Below are 18,762 nucleotides of genomic sequence, written 5' to 3' on the forward strand. Positions count from 1 at the left end.
AACAGTACCTGACTGTGACAGATATTAGGTCCTACAGCCAAAATGTGGGAACCATGATTCATACTGGATACTGATTAATTACACAGCGGTGCAAAATCTAATGTATGACCTTTTAGTTCAAGTCCATTATAAACTGTTAGAGTTAGTTCTGCCTGTAATGCAAAGCATTTGCCGCGTAGTGGATTCAATCAGGAGCTTTAATGTGTTCTAACACTGTTGGAATGAGTCTGATTTCAGTGATTGGAGTAATTCTTTACATCTACTTGGCTCTGAGCCATGAGCAGCACTGTGGTTTTTCTGTCTGCTTCAGCAGCAACTTCATCAGAATAGGCTCATAGTCTGGCCATGAAAAAGGATGAAGAGAAGAGAAGAAGAAAAGAGGAAACAGGTTTGGAATTCTAATTCTCTCTTTCTCACAGTCTTGCTGTTTTGGTTTCTCTCCATCTTGCTTTCCCACAGTGTTGCTTTGTGCATTTTTTTCCCCCTCATTTTCTCACACTCTTGCTCTCTCCGGCTTTCTCATGTTGTTTCCCCCCTCTGTTGTCTTATCTCTCCTTTTCTCTTGTATCTAGACAAGCACACTCCAGCTCCTCTCCGTTGGACTCCTGGTAACACTCCTGATTACATTAACTCTTTCACTCATTTACTTCTTTGAAAACCATCTGTTTCATTCCAATCTGAGCCAATATCGGCTCTTCTCAGTTGCCTTCCATCTTCTGTTTCCCATTCTGTCTATCTGTGCTGCCATTCATTTATCCTTCTTTATAAAGTATTTGATTATGCAGTATAACTTAATAGAGGGCATGTATGAATGAGTAATTCTAACCACAGATCACTGAGATCAAATCAACAGGTTTATTTTAGGAAATATATTTGAAAAATAAGTTAATGTCATAAAACCTTTCAAAGCAGTGACCCAATCACAATGAATACTGGCGTTAAATTTTGTGTTGAAATACTTTTCCAATGGCTCTTTGATCAGAAACTTGTAAGTCTTAAAGTTAGCACTCTTTGTCTTTCCTTCACTCTTTTTTTTTCTTTTTAAATACTGGGTAGTGGGAGCTCTTCTTCAGCAGCTACAGTGCCTACTAGTATTCATACAGTATATACTATAGTAGGAACTAATAATAAAATATCACTGTCATGTACCAGTGTACTCAGGGAAGCAGATGGACAGTGGAGACTTGGTGATCTTCCTTTCAAAGATGTCCTTCTTGTTCAGGAAGAGAATGATGGAGGTTTCCTTAAACCACTTGTTGTTACAGATGGAATCAAACAGCTTCAAAGACTCGTGCATACGGTTCTGTAGAAGAGACATTAGCAAGGGTTAAAAGGGCTTTAAAACCCAAACGTCTTCATAGTAGATAAATACAAACACACACACACACATACACATACATCATGTATGCAAATGTGTTCAGAAAACACATGCACACAAGTAGCCAAATCAAGAACACACGTACTGCATACACACCATTAAAACACAAAGAGGAACTGGGTAAATAAAAATGAGAAAGCAGAACAGAAGTACAGAGGAGTTCCTCTCGTCTACGGACACAGCATTTCCTGCTGCATGTTGAGTGTGTATGTGTGTGTGCGTGCGTGCAAATCGAAACATCAGTTACAACAATTATTAGTAAGCTGGATGTTGCAGCTGAGTTAGACAAAGCCCTGCACTTTTAGCGTTTATACTGGGAGCTAATAAATAATAGCTTAAAGGAGAACTGTGTGGTTTTCCACCACTAGGGGCACTGAAGAGCAATGCTTTGTAAAGACTAGATTAGGTATTCTGTCGCATGTGCTTGAATAAATAACTTCCTCACCGTGAGCAGATTGTAATCTGCATGAAGCAGCAACAGTTTGTAGAGATGCTGAATTATAAAGTTTGTAGTGTAACAATAAAGGAGGAGCAGAAGAAAACGCACTGTGGTGTAAACATGCGCATTTAAATTAGCTTTGCAAATATTTTCTGAGGTAGAAAATTTTAAAAAGTTTCTCAGAACGGAAACACACATTGCCTTTCTGGGAGAAACGTTACATGTAAAGAAAATTAAAACAGTGTTTACCATAAAAACTGCACAGGGTGTATAAAGCATTCATGCTATATTACAAGCAAGATTTAAGGCAAAGATGAAATCATTGTTAAATCTGTTTAAACAAAGCAGGCGGACTTTAAAAATAAAATATATATATATATATATTTTAAAGCTTAAATTAATTTAAGTATCTTATATTTTTTCCATCATTAGACCCTTTCTCATGCAAGTAGATCATGGGATTTCTGGCTTTTCAGGACTGGTAGAATGCTTCTTAAATCAGTCTACCTTGACAATTTTCTTTTATTGCTCATCCAAAACAACACTAATCTGTCAAGACACTTATCCATGGTGCATACAAAAGTGCTTTGTGATGAAAACATACAAGACTCTTTCTAAAGAAAGAGTTGAAAGCAGTTTCTCTCTGGTTATGATCCCATATTGCCTAGTTTAGGACAGGGAGGGCAGAAAAGGAGACTAATGAGGCCCATTAACCCATCACAATAAAGTAAACTAGAAATGTGTAATATTACTGTTAATGTACGCAATACATCAGAATGACAGAATAACAAAGTGCTCAGACAGAGACATAAATCGATTCATAGCATGCAATAAAACATTTGATGAACTGTGCAGACAGAGACATAAATCGATTCATACACAATAAAACACATGAACACACACACACACACACACACACACACACACACACACACACACACACACACACACACACACACACACACACACACACACACACACACACACACACACACACACACACACACACACACACACTTCAATTAAATGGATCACAAACAGAGAGGCACAGCTTTCAACTCATGGTTATTGCATGGACCTATTGGGAGGTTTCATACCTGTCTGTGGGTGGAGCATCTGTAGAAGATCTGACTGCTGATTGGTAAGAGAGGACAGTCGATGGCGAGAGTGACAGGAGGAGTGGAAGGAGCCAGAGATGCTGCAGGACGGAGTTTAGAGCAGGAACAGAAAATGCAAGGGACCCGCTCACCCACCCACGGCCTACTTCCTATATGACACCCCCTATACACACACACACACGCACACGCACACGCACACGCACACACACCCCTAGTGCTGAAAAGACAGGGTTTAGAGGTAGAAGATAGGACATTATCCAGACAGCGTTGACCCAGAGCAGCTGTCATTATATAGCCTGCATGTGTGTTTGTCTGTGTTTTCACAGAAACAAAACGAAGAGAGGTAGAGAAAAACACAATGCAAGCAGTTCTTCAATAGAATGAAGGGAATTAAAAAAGCAGAAGTAGTATGTATTGCGCTGTGTGTTTGTGTCCAAAAAGCAGTTAGATGTTTAGATAGCCATACCCAGTCAAAACTTTTAGAATGGGGCCTGTGAGGTGGTCGTTTACTTCTATATTGTCTTCTATAAAAAGAAAAAGCTATGACCAGAAATTCCCTCCAGGCGTCCCTGAGATATCTTGTTCATGAGACGGAACCAGATGGAAGGACAACCTTTAAAGTATGGACATTTTCCTACCTTCATTCAAGAGCATGTCCTTTCAATTCGAAAACATGACTCATTGATTTCACTTCAGATTTTGTGGTCGTTTTCCCACAAAACCCTGTCCTTACACTCAAAATGCCACTACTTGCGCTTGGATTTCCTCTGCACAAACTGTATGCATGCACTGATGATATAGTCTTGATTGCACAGATTACATGCGTTGCAGTTCAAAAACCAAATAGAATGCCAGATGTAGTGTTGCCCAGTTAAACGATCCCAGCCTCGTTGTGGGGGCTTTTGCTGGATGGATGAACAGGGTTTGTCCACTTCTGCCCAAAAAGGCTTTATCATGTGGCCTATTGCCCCTGGTTTCTTTACAACTTTTGGAATAAAATGACTGTTTGTAGTTTTTCTTTTTACTATAACAGCTATACTGGTTATTATTACTGGAAACAACTTTTTTATTTTGCCGTACGCTGACAAGGATGCTGTGAGTCATCCATGCCGTCATCACAGAGAGTGAGCCCTTAGCTTTCTAATGGTAGCTAAATCTGAGGTTGTAGCAATCGCGGCATGCCTCTTCTTCTTAATACATCCATGTTCTGCCCACATTAAGCTATCTACTCACTGAAAAAAGCTCCATTTACAACATAATGCCTCTGGCCACGACTGTCGCCAGCGCAGAGGCATTAAAAAAACACACGAAACAGAAAACCTGTTCTTTGACCTCATTAAATATCAAACACGTACTGCAAATGCCAGGCTATCTTGAAAAGTCGAATAAACATTGAATCAGTTTACTTAAAAATATAAAAGCCTCAGAAGGTATAAAACATCCTTACTTTAATTTACACAAATCTTGAATGTAAATTATATTATTAGGAATTATACTGCTGGGAAGTAGTGAGAAATATGATATAATAATTATATTTTATATTGTCCCCACTGGCTTTCCATCATACTTTCATACATCAGACATGATCATGTAACCGACATTAAAATTTCCATGTGGTATTGAAAAAGTCTCTTTTACTTGATGTTAAAACATTAATGTAAATGTCACAATCTATTACTCTCTGACTACAATGTGCATGCTAGTTGTAACCGACTTCAACGAATATCCTTGAACTCTTTTAGTCCAAATATTATAACACGTATAATTAGACTATGGTTTTATGTAAAAAAGAAAGCCTCTGACATAGGCCTGATAATAATAATAACAGTAAAAATTAAAAAAAACATACAGTATGAATTATAAATGCATTGTCTTACTAAGAGGCTTGTATACTAACAATTTAAGGTGTAAAAGGAAAAATCCACCTTGTGCTACTGTTAACCTCTGTCCAGACAGGATTATTGTTATGGGAAAAAAACTGCTATTCTAATTAAATTCATGGCATATCAGTGATTTTAATGAACTACCCAGAGGAAATATATGCATGACTTTATCGCTCCCATTACTGAGAAGGGGGTGTTATATTTATGTCTGATTGTACAATATCTTCTGCAAACTACTTTTTGAAACATATGCCATGAATGTGTCTGATAGCAGAACTGACAGAGGATGCGGGTAGGTAAGGTACTATACAAGATTTGATCACGTATTTCAATAAAAAGCATAATCTTGAATGTCATCAAGATTACTTACTTTTCATGGTAGAGAAGCGAAATATAGAGCCTGATGTTAAAAATATCAGAATTACATTTAAGAATCACACATTATTTATTTTTTATTCATTTTTTGCAGGGGGACCTTATGATTCCTGATTACATTATTTAAGATTGTTGGTATTTCACCAAAAAGGGAGATGTTTGTCCCAAATTGAAAGATACAGTATTGATTACGTTATGCCATTTTAAGACTTTTAAGCATATTTTGATTATTATCGGGATAATATTGCTAATCGCAATTATTTTGGCCAGGTGCTCGCCGGAAGACATTCAGTTCCTTACTTGGTATTTATAAGTCCCACACTAGTGACCTCGGTTTGTAATTGGGATTGGTAATTTTCATTTTTTTGGTACCCCAATGTAGCCCCAAATTGACTTGTATTAATCTATTTGAACTTGTATTTTAGCTGTGTTGGTGGAAATATAATAGTGGCCGCAATATCATGGTAAAACAACAATGTAATTAAATGAAATATCACTGAACAACAGTCTGATCTTTGAGGATTTGTCAGAGGAAAAATTGCAATCCCTCTTCCTGAAATTGTAAGTTTAGAAATGCGTGATTGTTTTTTGATTCTTAGGGACTTACATTTTGTATACTTTTATGTTGCCTATAGAGGAGAAATGTTCTACTATCAAACACGATAGCAGCCATACTCAAAGTATCACCATGACTTTCCATGGCCAAAATACACACATTGCCACACCATTTAAAATGGCGTCAGATATACGACACACACACTAGAAGCTTTGTGAGTGTGTTTTATGATGGATATTGCCTCTCTTCATCTGACGCTCTTCTGGTGCTCCCAGCTCAGGAGGAGGCCTGATGACATCTGCATAAATAGAGCAGCTACAGAGCACAGTTTCCCAGCCCGGAATTCTCCCAGGATACACTTCAGGCTTTATAAATAGCAGTGAGCGCCGTGCATTCAAATCAGCTAATTTGTCGTAGTTTACATACTGTATATCGTCTCTATAGGCAAATGGCAGGGTGTGGCTTTTTTTTTTTTTAAAGAAACACTGATCTTCTCTATTGTGACTGTTTTACCTTATCCGGAGCCTTACATTACCCAAATAACACTCAGGTCTATATAAGTACTTTGCGTCACCACTCTGTACTCCTTGAAATACTCAAACAATCATAAAATTGTTTAAAAAAAAACAACCTTACAAATAATGTTGTATGCTCACCTGATTCTCTAAATCATATTATATTTCTGTATCATTTTTACTTTACTATTAGCATTCTTTCAAGTAAAGTAAGTAAGGTAAATACAGGCGTCACATATACTTCATGGATGATTTTTAAACCGACTGTATATCTAACAATTTAACAGTCAGCATGATTTGCCTTCAGAGCAACCTTGTGCGAGACCATACATGACATTCCCATTATTTAAAACAGGTAATTTGCTTTGGCCAAAATGCAACTTGGTTTGCAGTGTCAGTGTAGGGAAGAATTATTTGCATAGAGAAAAATAGCTCCTCTATGTCTCCTCATGTGTTTTTCCATTGGAATCATCCAACAGTGGCTTCACCAGAGATAAAGCACTGTTGGATTAAGTGTTTTGTTAAACAAACAAGTCCAACAAGTATTTTGAATGTGGCCCTCAGCAGTGTTCCGTTGACTTATTTACATGTTTGGTTGTGATATCGGAGGATGATGTACCAGACTGAGATCAAGAGGAAACACCAGGGAATTCCATAGAAATTCAAATTGTGCTCTGGTCATACGGGAAAGTATGAAGGCAGACAATTGCTGATAGTTCACTATCATTAAATAACGCCAGATATTTAGATAGATGCAAAATGAGAGCAAAAAAAGAAAAGAGATACGTTTCTCTGTATTTACCAGTAATTTCTAAAAAAAATCAGAAGAATTGATTCATGAAATGGAAAGAAAAACATTTAGAAAACGTTCATGGCTTAATTTATTAAGCAGCTCATCAAACAGCACCACAGACATTTATTCCTCCCTGTCTCAAGCTTTTAGACATGCTGTGTGTTTAATGTCAGCTTAAACACCGGTTCTACATATAGACCAAGCATACACTCTATCTTTAAACTAGCTGCTATATAGCCTGTGTCAGAATGTATTAGGGGACTATTACCACTGCTGTTGCACATCCCGAATATATAAAATAACATTTCTGATGCCATCTGATAAAGTATCCTTTAAAAGGTGGCTCCAATATTTATAAATGGGTCATAAGGCCACTAATTGACAGAGAAACAGCATTAGTGAGACAGAGAAAGAGAGACAGAGTGAGAGAGGATATACGAATGTGATCATCTGTCCTTACCGTGGTCTCGTCCTCATGCAGCACCTGGTCGTATCCGCTGAGCGCCACACAGAAAATGATAGCTGTGACATCCTCAAAACAGTGGATCCACTTCTTCCTCTCCGACCGCTGACCTCCCACATCAAACAGCCTGATGGACAGAGAGACAGACGTGAATCCATACACATGTACACACACATAAACAGAAGACAGTGTCTTCTCACACACAATTCTTACTTACTCTGAGGTGCAAGAATGATTAAACTGTACAATGAATGGAACAATATTTAAACTGTGCAATACTCTCATTGTATTTCAAGACATATTCTTATGTAATTCTTATTTATACTATTCTCGCATTTATATTTAACATACCTAGCAGATCCCACTTCTCAGCATTGTTTATTCACTTATTTACACAGGTTATATATTGTATGTGTTTAATGCACATATTTGGGATGTTCAGATAGGTGATTCTGGTCTGTAAGTTCTGGCTCTATTACAGATCTTTAGGTTTATGGAGCGGGAACAGTGGAAACACCACAAGTCAGTGTGTAGCCACATCAAACCAATACCTTCTGAGTTTTACGGTAAAGCTGAAACTGTCAATCACAAAACAAGTAGACTGGATTATAAAGAAAGAAATAGTTCATAAATGATATATCTTAGACCGTGTGGACCTTTTCCAACTAAGTTAATAATTCACCTCATGTCTTCATAAGCTTGAAATGACCACTCTTATGTACAAGTTGTAATGTTGTGGTTTTTCAAGTACTCTAGACAAATGACTACCAGAGAGGAGTGAATCCAAAGTGAAGTGAACTCAGTTCCACATGTGATGGGTATAATGGTAGGTAGGTTGATGGGTTACACCCAGTACAGGAACACTGCAGTCTCCCACACACTGCCTGACTGCCAGTAATAGCAATTGAGCTGACAATATTTAGGCTTCTCAACGAAAACACACCCAGCAGCACACCGCCTACTCCAATGCAAGAGTAAGACTAGAAAGCATCATTCAGCAGAACTGACAATGGTGTGTATTGTGTAAAGACACAATATATAGTTGTGTGTTTATGAGATCGATTGGGTCAAAAAGTGAAACAAACATCAGTTGGTGCATCCATCCAGAAAAACAAATAGTTCCACAGTTTATTAACCGCTCCGCTCTGTGCCTATCAATTCTTTCATGCGTGTGTGTACGTGTACGCACATGCACACGAGAGGAGCAGAAATACGGTAATTCAATTACGTTTCTTTTCTCTCTCTCTCTCTTTCGTCTCCTCCTACCATCCGAACACTCCCCTCCTCTTTGCCATCATTCCCACAGCTCCTTGCTCTAATTGAATCAGATCTCGTTAAAATGACAGACAATCATAGATATAGACACTTGTTTAAAGCGCTTCATCATAGTAATTACAAACTGGAGTTCCTACATGGATAAGAGGAGCAGACAGAGAGATGAGTAAGAGGCAGTACTTGTGACAGTAAAATAAATGTCAATGTTATGAGTTAATACTGACCTGAAGTGGAGGTTTTTGAAGGTAAAGTGTGTCTCGACGATGCCTGTGGTCTTCACTCGGGTCCTCAGGATGTCCTGCTCCGTGGGCTGGTAGTCTGTGGCACCAATCCGATCTAGGCTGTCCAGGTAGCTGCGCAGACACAAAGACAGACAGAGATTGTAAATCAGCAGCAATCGTCTCGTTTAGCGACTTTAACAAGACGTGGTAGGTCTGTCAAGCTTTCGATTTCTCTACATGCTGAAGTGGTGTACACGAGGCTGTAGTGACAGAGGTACTGCAATTAAAGAATTTGGAGAATCAAGTCTTTTTTTAGCCTTTTCATGCACTAAAAACACAATCCATTCTCGGCAAAGTGCAGGAAATGGATTAACACTGATTAACAATGTTTATCTGCTTATGTCATATGCAGACGTTAGCATGGCGGCTAACTAGCTTATAGACAAGAGTGTTACGAGAGTTACATGGCCAAGGAGCACAGCATTAACTAACTAGCATTTGAGGGTTTCAGGTTATCACATTGACAGTGTGGAAGTTGGTCCTGGATGCTACTAGAATCTAGGCTAATGTTAGTGTCCAGCTCTTAATTGGATTCAGGGAAGTTTACATTCTAGCAACCCCAGCCATTATTACCCAAGATAGAGTTGCGTTTACCAAATATATCTGTAAGTCCTCATTCTAAGAGTCTTTTCTCTTGTAATGTTGAAATGGAAAAACATACTATTTAAAAATGACCTAAAGTCCACACCACAACTATAACAACTACAACAGTGGAGAATGGTATAGTTGGGATTACTTTTCAGAGTTATTGGATGGTCAATAGAGAAACTGACAGCCAATCAAAATCCATCCGAGTTGAAAGATCGTCATGTCTGAGAATGCAGCGCCACTGTTTGCAGAACATTTTGGATCATCAGTGTGGATGCTCACATCGTTATAGTTATTGTTCTAGGTTCTGGCCGTTAAAGTCTAAACGTACAGTAGCAACAGTAACTAAGGGGGGCAGCGCTAAGCAAACAGTCAGTTCTGATACTAGTTCCTTATAATTCTCCTCCTAGGAAGTCTTCCATAAATCCACGATTAGCTCTGTGCATCTCACCTATTAGACTCATCATCCACTTTTTTTTACAGTGGAATGATATTTGTGTAACGTAGGTGGCTGAAACAGTAAACATTGCGTAACAAGCAGCATGTGACAACAACCCACTGGATTATGTATTACTAATAATAGTATATGTGCAACTCTCCTGAATGCAGTGGTGCAATTGTGCTGCCCCTATGGGAGGTCAGAGGTCAGGGTAAGATACAGATCGATACTGTCAGAGCAGGGACTGTTTACAGTACTTTTAAATCAAATTATTTGTATTACATGGAAAACAGAATATTTTTTATTTATAATTATTTTAATTATGTAGTGGTAATTTCAGGGGATCACATTAAATGAATAAAGGCCATCAGCCCTAATTAGCAGATAATATATATATGGAAGCTATGTGACCATGTTGAGTAGCCACCTGGCAAAGTGAGAAAGGTGAGTGAGATGACTATGTCTGTTCAGTTATGTCATGGAATATCCCTGGAAGTGGACCTTTATGTTTTAATGTGTAGTATAAATCAAATAATACTCAATAGTACAGCTCAGAGATTCATCTCACAGAACATGAAGGGTAGCTCCCTGGCTGAGCGCTGATCACTCTACCTACCTACTGTATCAATCCACACTACCATCAAGCAAAGAACAAAGGAGACTAGAGTGAAGACAGAGCTGTGGCTTCTCTTCTTATTCTCTTTTACAGCCTGTCCAATCTTTTATTCTGATTGGCTGTTGTCTGTTATGTTCCTGTAATGCCATGCTCTTGTCTATGCTGACATATAGCTGTGTAATGTCATCCTTGGGAAATATCATCCTTATGTATTCCCTTATGAAAGACAGCTTCACTTCTAAACCCAGGTGCAGAGTGAGGTCTGAGCAATTCAAAATTACCATCAGACATTATTGCTATTTTAGACCAACAGAGATTGGCCGACAGATAATCTGACAGAAAGACAGAAGAGCAGGAGATAAGAGCAGAATATATACCCCCCTCATGCATCCATTTAGTGTAATGGATGTAAAGCTTTTACTTATAGATTGGTGAGTGTTGTGTCAAAGCTTTTATAAATGGATGCTGAGTTACTTCTAAGAATGTGGGAAAAAAATAAAGGCTAGAAAGGGGAGGAGATACTGTGCTAATGGTCTAAACACCCGCACACACCCGCACAGACACACCACACACACACACACACACACACACACACACACACACACACACACACACACACACACACACACACACACACACACACACACACACACACACACACACACACACACACACACACACACACACACACACACACACACACACACACAGCTTCAGTGATGAGAACTATTGATTACACAGAAAGGAATATTGGTTTAGAGCTTGGGGTGTGGAGAGGAAGTAAATAGGGAGATGAAAGGTGGGAGAAAAAGAGAATGTGAGAGGCAGAAAACCATTTTTATACAGGGCCACCATGAGGAAAAGGGATCTGCTGATCTCGATTTAGTTGGATTGGGAAATATACAGAAACATGAACCAGGTCCTAAACACATCTGTCCACTATACTATAGCATCAGCTGACCGGCTCTTACTTAATATTCTGGTTTAATAACTATAACTCTATCAAAAGAAAATTTGTGTGATTTGGTGTTAAATCATTCTTTACTTTTGAAAACTAGAGGGGAAAAGTGAATCAAACGTTATATATATATATATATATATATATTTATTTTTTTTTTTTAATGAACAAAATGGCTCCCAAAGCAGATTTAATGGTGTTTGCTTGTAATGCATGAAGAACTTCTAGAAACAGTGCTTGAAGAGATTTGGCATGGAGTTAAAGCCTAAAAAATATTGCTTCAACAGACACAAAAACCTACTCTAACCTGAACTTCAGGCTTTCCCCACCATCACCGCTGATGCTATTTGTCGATAAGAACAAAATTGTGTGTTTGCATATACTGAATGTAAGAAAGTGTACTGGTTTCTGGAAACACAGTGCAAGTGATTAAGAGGAGATGGAGGTGACAGAATGAAGGTTTACAACTGAACACCTGGAACCCTGAATGACCTTTACCAACACAGGAAGTTGAACCCTCTCCAAATAGAAGCTGTCAGCTCCCCCTGGTCATCGTTTCTACCCTGCGGTCACTTTTCAGAGAAAATGTTTTTGACATGAACTTACATTAATTCAGATGCTACCAACATTCTTTCATGTATAGAAACGCTATCCCTTGAAGGTCTTACACCCACAGTGATGTAAATTACCATCATCATGCCTGGGCAGGCTAATGACTTTTGTATGCTTGTGTAGCCTAGCTTTTAGACGGCATACAGTTTTGTATGTAGAGCACCACTGCATGAGTCCCTATCCTCGTTCTGATATATTACTCTTCACGGTGCACTAAGTTGATTAACATTACATCCCTGTGAATTCTCCTCTGATTTCCCTGGTGATGTAGAGTATTATAGACGGTCCCTGAAAGAGTGTTAGGCACCAATGAGAGACAACCACAGAGATTGTTGTCCATGAGGTGATAATAGCAAATATGAGTGCATTTGTTTGTGTGTTTCTGTAAGACATCGACAGTTTATCAGCTGCAATATTTAGCATTTGTATTATATTTAACATTTTTATGTTCATGAGTCAGCCGTCACTCTGTTGGTCACTGCTAGTAGAGACTTCAGTTTGCAGTGTAGTTCATACACCTAGCTGATGAAAATAGAGAATTGCACTGTAACACTGTCCTTCATGATCAAGGATTTTATTTTTTAATTAAGTCCAAACTTTAGCACATCCACTCGCTCTCTCTTCCCCTCTCTCTCTTTCACACCCTTTTTTTTGATGCACTGAAGAAAAGGTATAAAAGTGCAGTATGGGAGTATTACACTCAACCAACACTTGTAAAGACATGCAAAGAAGGTGTCAGCATGGGAAGAGCAATTGCTCTTAAAAACATAAACAGAGATCTATTTTGAAACATTTAATTTAACATATGCTTGAAGGCATTCAAACTAAGTTCTTTGTTATTCTAAATCACACCAAGAATTACATTTTCATGCAAATGCGTTTTATTTCTAAATATCTGTTATCAGTCTCCTTGTTTACTAATAATTCCTTGTTTACGGCATAGGAATATAAAGAGTTCTCCTGACAATTCATGATATTCAGCATCACTCTCCCAACACTTTGTTAACACATACACACACCACCACGCTCTCTGTCACAGACTATTTTCAGTAGCCTCAGGCATTGTTACAAGTAATGTGTAAAGAAGAGTCCCCACACTGACCAGTAATCATCATCAACTGAGGCTCTAGTGTTGATAAAACATCAGCTTGGTGCCAGAGAGGACTGGTAGTCTTTGTTTTGGGGATGATACTAGAGAACGTACGAGAATAAAAAAAGAGAGTTGAGACAGGAACATCTAAAGGGTAACACAGAGTGAGACAGATGCAGATAAGTGAGTAAGAATTCAGGCTTGCAGGTGCCAAGTAATAGCAGAGTCATATTGATCACATGCTGTATTAACTCAAGTGCAATGACCCAACATCAGCCATTATACATCAGCATGTGATTCACTACAGTAATCAAACCCATCAAACAAGGGCCACAGATTATAATAGATGCTGTCCAAGCTGTATTTTTAAATTAATGTCAGGGACATTCCATTATACAAGGGACTGTTGACAAGTATATCAAGTGTATACAAAATATAATTCTAAACATATTCCCATATGTAGATAGCAAATCATTTTAAACATACTTTAGAAACATGTCTATGCGGCAATTTTTTGTTGTTGTTGTTGTTGTTTTTTTTACAGTATCAGCCCATGGGAGGTTGGTTCCACCGTCCTCCTTCATAGCTGTTGCTAAGTAACTGGTTTTTAGATGATTAAATGTCTCCCCTACTGTGATGTTCAGACACATATTTACAACCAGCACTTGTCACTTCTTCAGAAGCTGCAGTGACATGATACAACATGACACAACCTCGCTACAACATACAAGGGGGCTGAATCGACAGAGGAACAAGCCCCGTCATTACTTAGCCCAGAGAAGAAGACAAACCAGGACATATCGAAACTGGCAGTGTACTCAAGGTTCAATGCTCACCTTAAAACGACACTGACCAGATCACAACATCTACTCTGTATCTTAGACTTTTGTGAAAAGAAGCATGCTGACCTTTAAACATTAGGTAAGCTGCATGTCAAAGGAAAATACCTGAACTACCTTAAGATGATGAATGATGCCACTTTGTCTGACATTTAACTTCAATTAGTCCTAAACAAGTATCCTCAGACTGCATGCTATTAGTTGGCACGATGCACACCATCTATTTAATACTGCAGTCTTTCAGTGTAATAAGCCAACGCACCTAAGCCAAATCTGCTCCAATGTCCATTTAACTACTTCATCTGGCATCTTAAAGGGATAGTTTTAAAGTGGGGTTGTTTGAGGGCAGCTAATTTAGATACATTTTTTTCTGACCGATAGCCAACTCTCCTTAAACGATCAGTAACCGGTAACTGATGGTGATGAGTGCCACTGCCTGGCATACAGGGATGCTGTGGTTTAAGTTCCTAACAAGCCGCCCAGCTGCAATGACTGGCAATTGGGTCACTTAGATGAGTTATCAGCTGAGATATTGCGTGCATTGTGGTGGACACATGCAGCCACTTATCTAGTTAGTCTCCACCGCAAGTATTACAGCTGCAATGTTGTCAGGCGTGTGTCTGCCTTGTTTACTCTGTCAGGGTTTCAGTGAGTGTATTGCAAGCCTGGCATAACGTTAGCGAGTGTCTGGTCGAGTGAGAGAGCACGTAAGTGTGAGCATGTACAGTAACGTTATAGCTGTGAAAGTAGCAGTGCAGTGCTACTCCTGTTTGCCTACCTATGGATAAGGTACCTATGGATATGAACCTCATAAAACCCCCCAAAATTTGAACTATCCCATGAATGTCATTGCATATGTGAGCATATAGAGGATGCAACTGAGGACAAGTTGGTTCACGCAAAGTGCATACCACTGAGTCACAAAGGCAGGGTATGTAAATCATAGACAGAGTGGATGTGCATTGTAGTAATTAGGTCAGGACAGGCAGGGCATCTGCACAGAGACAGAGAGAGGTGGCTCCAGGCAGTACTTGCTCCTCTCAGAATAGAGACAAACGCACGATAGTGTATATGCATATGTCCCTAACACACACAAACACTCCCTACTAGTACTATAACCTACTTCACTAAACCACCAACCTTTATGCTAACTATAACACCCGACAGCCAAAGAGCCTTAACAAAGTAGTGATGTTAATAATAAACCGTTCAACCGTTAACTGAAAGTAAGAATTTTGGCAGATTAATGCTATCAGTTCAACAGTGAAAAGAAAGAGAATACACTTTAAACATACCTGAAAAGAGAACAGCTGGTCCACCTTAAAAGTCAGCCCACCCTAACTGAACCTGAGACGGAGTTGTTGCTAACTTCAGGGCTAACCTCCTTCAATATAATCAACAGATGACAAGCAAGACATGGAAACCTGGTCTTGAGGAGTTGTTGCATTTATTTACTGTACACACTGCACTGCTACGTTCACAGCAGTAAGGTTACTGTTTCATACTCATCATCACACATGCGCCCTCTGTCCCTTTCAACCAGACACTTGCCAACGCTACACCAGGCTTGAAATACACTGGCTGAAACCATGACAGAGTACACCAGGCAGTTACCTGTTTTGCAAATACACTGCAGCTGGTGATAAATAATGGATTTATGGTTTTTGCATCAATTATCGTTGCAGCTGGGCTTGTTAGGAACTTAAAACAACAGGTTCCCTGCATGCAAGGCACTAGTGTTGTCGGTTAACAGTTGATGAATGATCGGTTGACAAGTGTAGGCTTTGTCAGGAAAAAAAATCAAATTACCAATGTACTTATTATCTTAACTTTGGAGAAAATAGCATCTACTTGGTTCTGCTCTGAGGGATTTATAAGAAAGTGGCACACATACACACACACACACACACACACACACACACACACACACACACACACACACACACACACACACACACACACACACACACACACACACACACACACACACACACACACACACACACACACACACACAGAGTTAAACAGAATGTGGTCTGATCATGTGATATCTGTCCTATCAGTTCATTGGCTGGTCAGCCTGTTCTACTCCACAGGCCACAACATAATAGGAAGTGCGCATCAATCTTTAATGTGACATTTAATGCAGGCACACAAACAGATACACTCACACACACAAACACACAGACACACAAGCACACACACACAGTCTTACACTCACACACAGCGGATGTTGTTTGAGTTAATTGACCACATGTAAATGTTGACAGGAATATGTTTGCACTTCCAAGATGTCTGCCTTGGTGAGAAATAACTAAGTGCTGCAACGCTATCTCTGTCTCCATCGTTTTTTGCTTTCTCATCATTTTTGACCGAGTCGCTCTTTTCCTTGCCTTTTTAGTCTCATTTGTCTTGCGGTCTGTATCATTCAATCATTTTGATGTTTTCCTCGTCCAAGCCTCTGTTTCAATATCCCAATCTCCTTCTCTTATCTCTACCCTTTCTCCATCCATCTTTTCTCATGTTCTCTGCTCTCTTCAGTTTTCCTTATCGTCTGCTATTTCTTTTGTTTTTTTGTTGCCTGTGTCTGCATTAGCTTTGCCTCTGGACACATATATTATCATCCAAATGGTGCATTTGATCTCATTTCAAGGTGTGGTCAAGCTTCCAATTTTGGCCAGTTCGAATGTAAAGGTAACTGTTTTCTAAGTGCCTTTATATTCTAAATAAGAAATATTAATTTAACTAACAACCAATGTCAGTAAATGAACCCAGTGTTTTAGTAGATATTCAAAGGCAGGCAATTTATGAATACATTTTTTTTGAATAAATATCATGGTGCAAAGAATCACTGACATCATTTGACAGTATTTCCAGATGAGCATACTTTATGCTTTTCCCGATGAAAGGCCCGGTTGTCCGTTTGACTTATATAGTATATTGGTTTGGTGAAGCTAAGTATGCCGTTTAATATGTATCCATGTCAGTGTATCAACTAATGACAAACACAAGTTACATTCACTACATCCGTGGTTGGGGCATATAAGAGTGATATACGTATACTGTAAGCACTGCACACAGCACAACACAGATATATGACTCCATCTGTCACTCTACTTCAATTTATCATCATGTCACTGTGTAATTTCACTGGATGTATGGTGCACAATTAAATAAGGGCTACACACACAAACGTGGCACTTGAGGGAAATGACTCCCCCACCTTCCTCCCTCTCTCTCTTCTTTGCTGTGTTTCTTCCGCTCTCTCTCTCGCTCTCTTTCCCTCTCCACCCACACACAGGCACTCAGCATAAATCAGGCCCTGCACTTGTAATGGTGATTGAATGTGTGTTGTAATAGCTAGTATATGATCGGATTTAGAAGATTGTATATAAATAAGGTGTGTTTCAGTGTGTGTGTGCGCTCGGGAGCATTTCTTTAATTTATATTTTATGGTGGGTGGATGGAAACTCTTGTTCCTGTGCTGACTCAGTTATATGGTACATCTTGGGATGCTGGGCGATACCACCAGATATCAATATTGCAATTGTCACATTTACTTCTGTTACAAAGATTGAAACCGTATATTGTTACACATAACGGCACACATCATTCTCCGTCCATAAAGGGGACCGCCTATCAAGTCTGTGTGAATAATATTAGGCATGTTCACTAATTAGGAGCACTTTTGAGCATTTGTTTGCTTAAATAGTGGAATCAAACTAAAATAGGCTCCATTTAACACGTGCTGCAACTGCCAAAATAACCACACAGGGACAAATGATCATGTGTACGTACTACTGCGCTGAATCGTTGAGCTGGTACTCGCGGGCGCGGCTGAAACACTCCTGGATGCCTGAGTCGGACCACAGGCGAATCATGGCGGAGAGCAGCTCGGCGGAGTAAGGCTCTGTGTCCTCCATACGACTGACCACATCGCACACCATCTTAGCATCGGCCTGGAGGAAACACAAGAGGGGAGAAGCAGGAGGTTAATATTCACGGAGGCCAGAGGAGGAGCAGCGTCCTCTATAATATCTGAAGGTGCTGTAATTACATCAACCACTCAAAATTACATTAGTATAATTATTGCAAAAAACAAGCACCACAGAGAGACTGTTACTGTGCAATGCATTTAAACAGTGTGCCACTTGGTAAACAGAGATTATTTGTTCACTACAGTGTCATCAGTACTGCATGTTACAGTGTATGTGTGATTCAAAACAATTAAGCTTTTACATATAATAATAATATATAATAATATATATATATATAAGAGGAAGAACAACAACTTGGAAGGGGGAGGGTAAACAATGAGCTGGTCTAACGCTGCATCGATCGCTGTGTTCGTTGTGTTTGTTATTGTGTGAATCTGAACCAATCTTTTAAAACACCAAAGTCACACAATACCACAAACTAACTCAGTGATCGAGGCAGCGGTAGACCAGCACCTCCAGTGCTCTGCGAGGTAAAACTATTGTTTTTAGTCAAAGGAGTCTTGTGGCTTTGAAGAAAGCATAGATGGATATAAGACTTAAGTTTCC

General features: G+C 39.2%; 1 protein-coding gene across 2 annotated transcripts in view; it reads right to left on the minus strand.

Annotated features, from left to right (window-relative positions):
- LOC129108481 (guanine nucleotide-binding protein G(o) subunit alpha) overlaps window positions 1–18,762 on the minus strand; it is a 90,895-nt gene that overhangs the window by 11,462 nt on the left and 60,671 nt on the right. The window contains exons 4-7 of one of the 2 annotated variants that reach the window (XM_054620317.1): window positions 18,017–18,177; window positions 9,020–9,148; window positions 7,518–7,647; window positions 1,150–1,303 (exon numbers count right to left, since the gene is read on the minus strand). In XM_054620317.1, coding sequence (XP_054476292.1) covers window positions 1,150–1,303; window positions 7,518–7,647; window positions 9,020–9,148; window positions 18,017–18,177 — 574 coding nt within the window. The remainder of the gene's footprint in view (window positions 1–1,149; window positions 1,304–7,517; window positions 7,648–9,019; window positions 9,149–18,016; window positions 18,178–18,762) is intronic. The other variant, XM_054620318.1, reaches the window with a different exon arrangement.

Source organism: Anoplopoma fimbria, chromosome 19 (assembly GCF_027596085.1).
Source record: "Anoplopoma fimbria isolate UVic2021 breed Golden Eagle Sablefish chromosome 19, Afim_UVic_2022, whole genome shotgun sequence".
Classification (NCBI taxonomy): Eukaryota; Metazoa; Chordata; class Actinopteri; order Perciformes; family Anoplopomatidae; genus Anoplopoma; species Anoplopoma fimbria.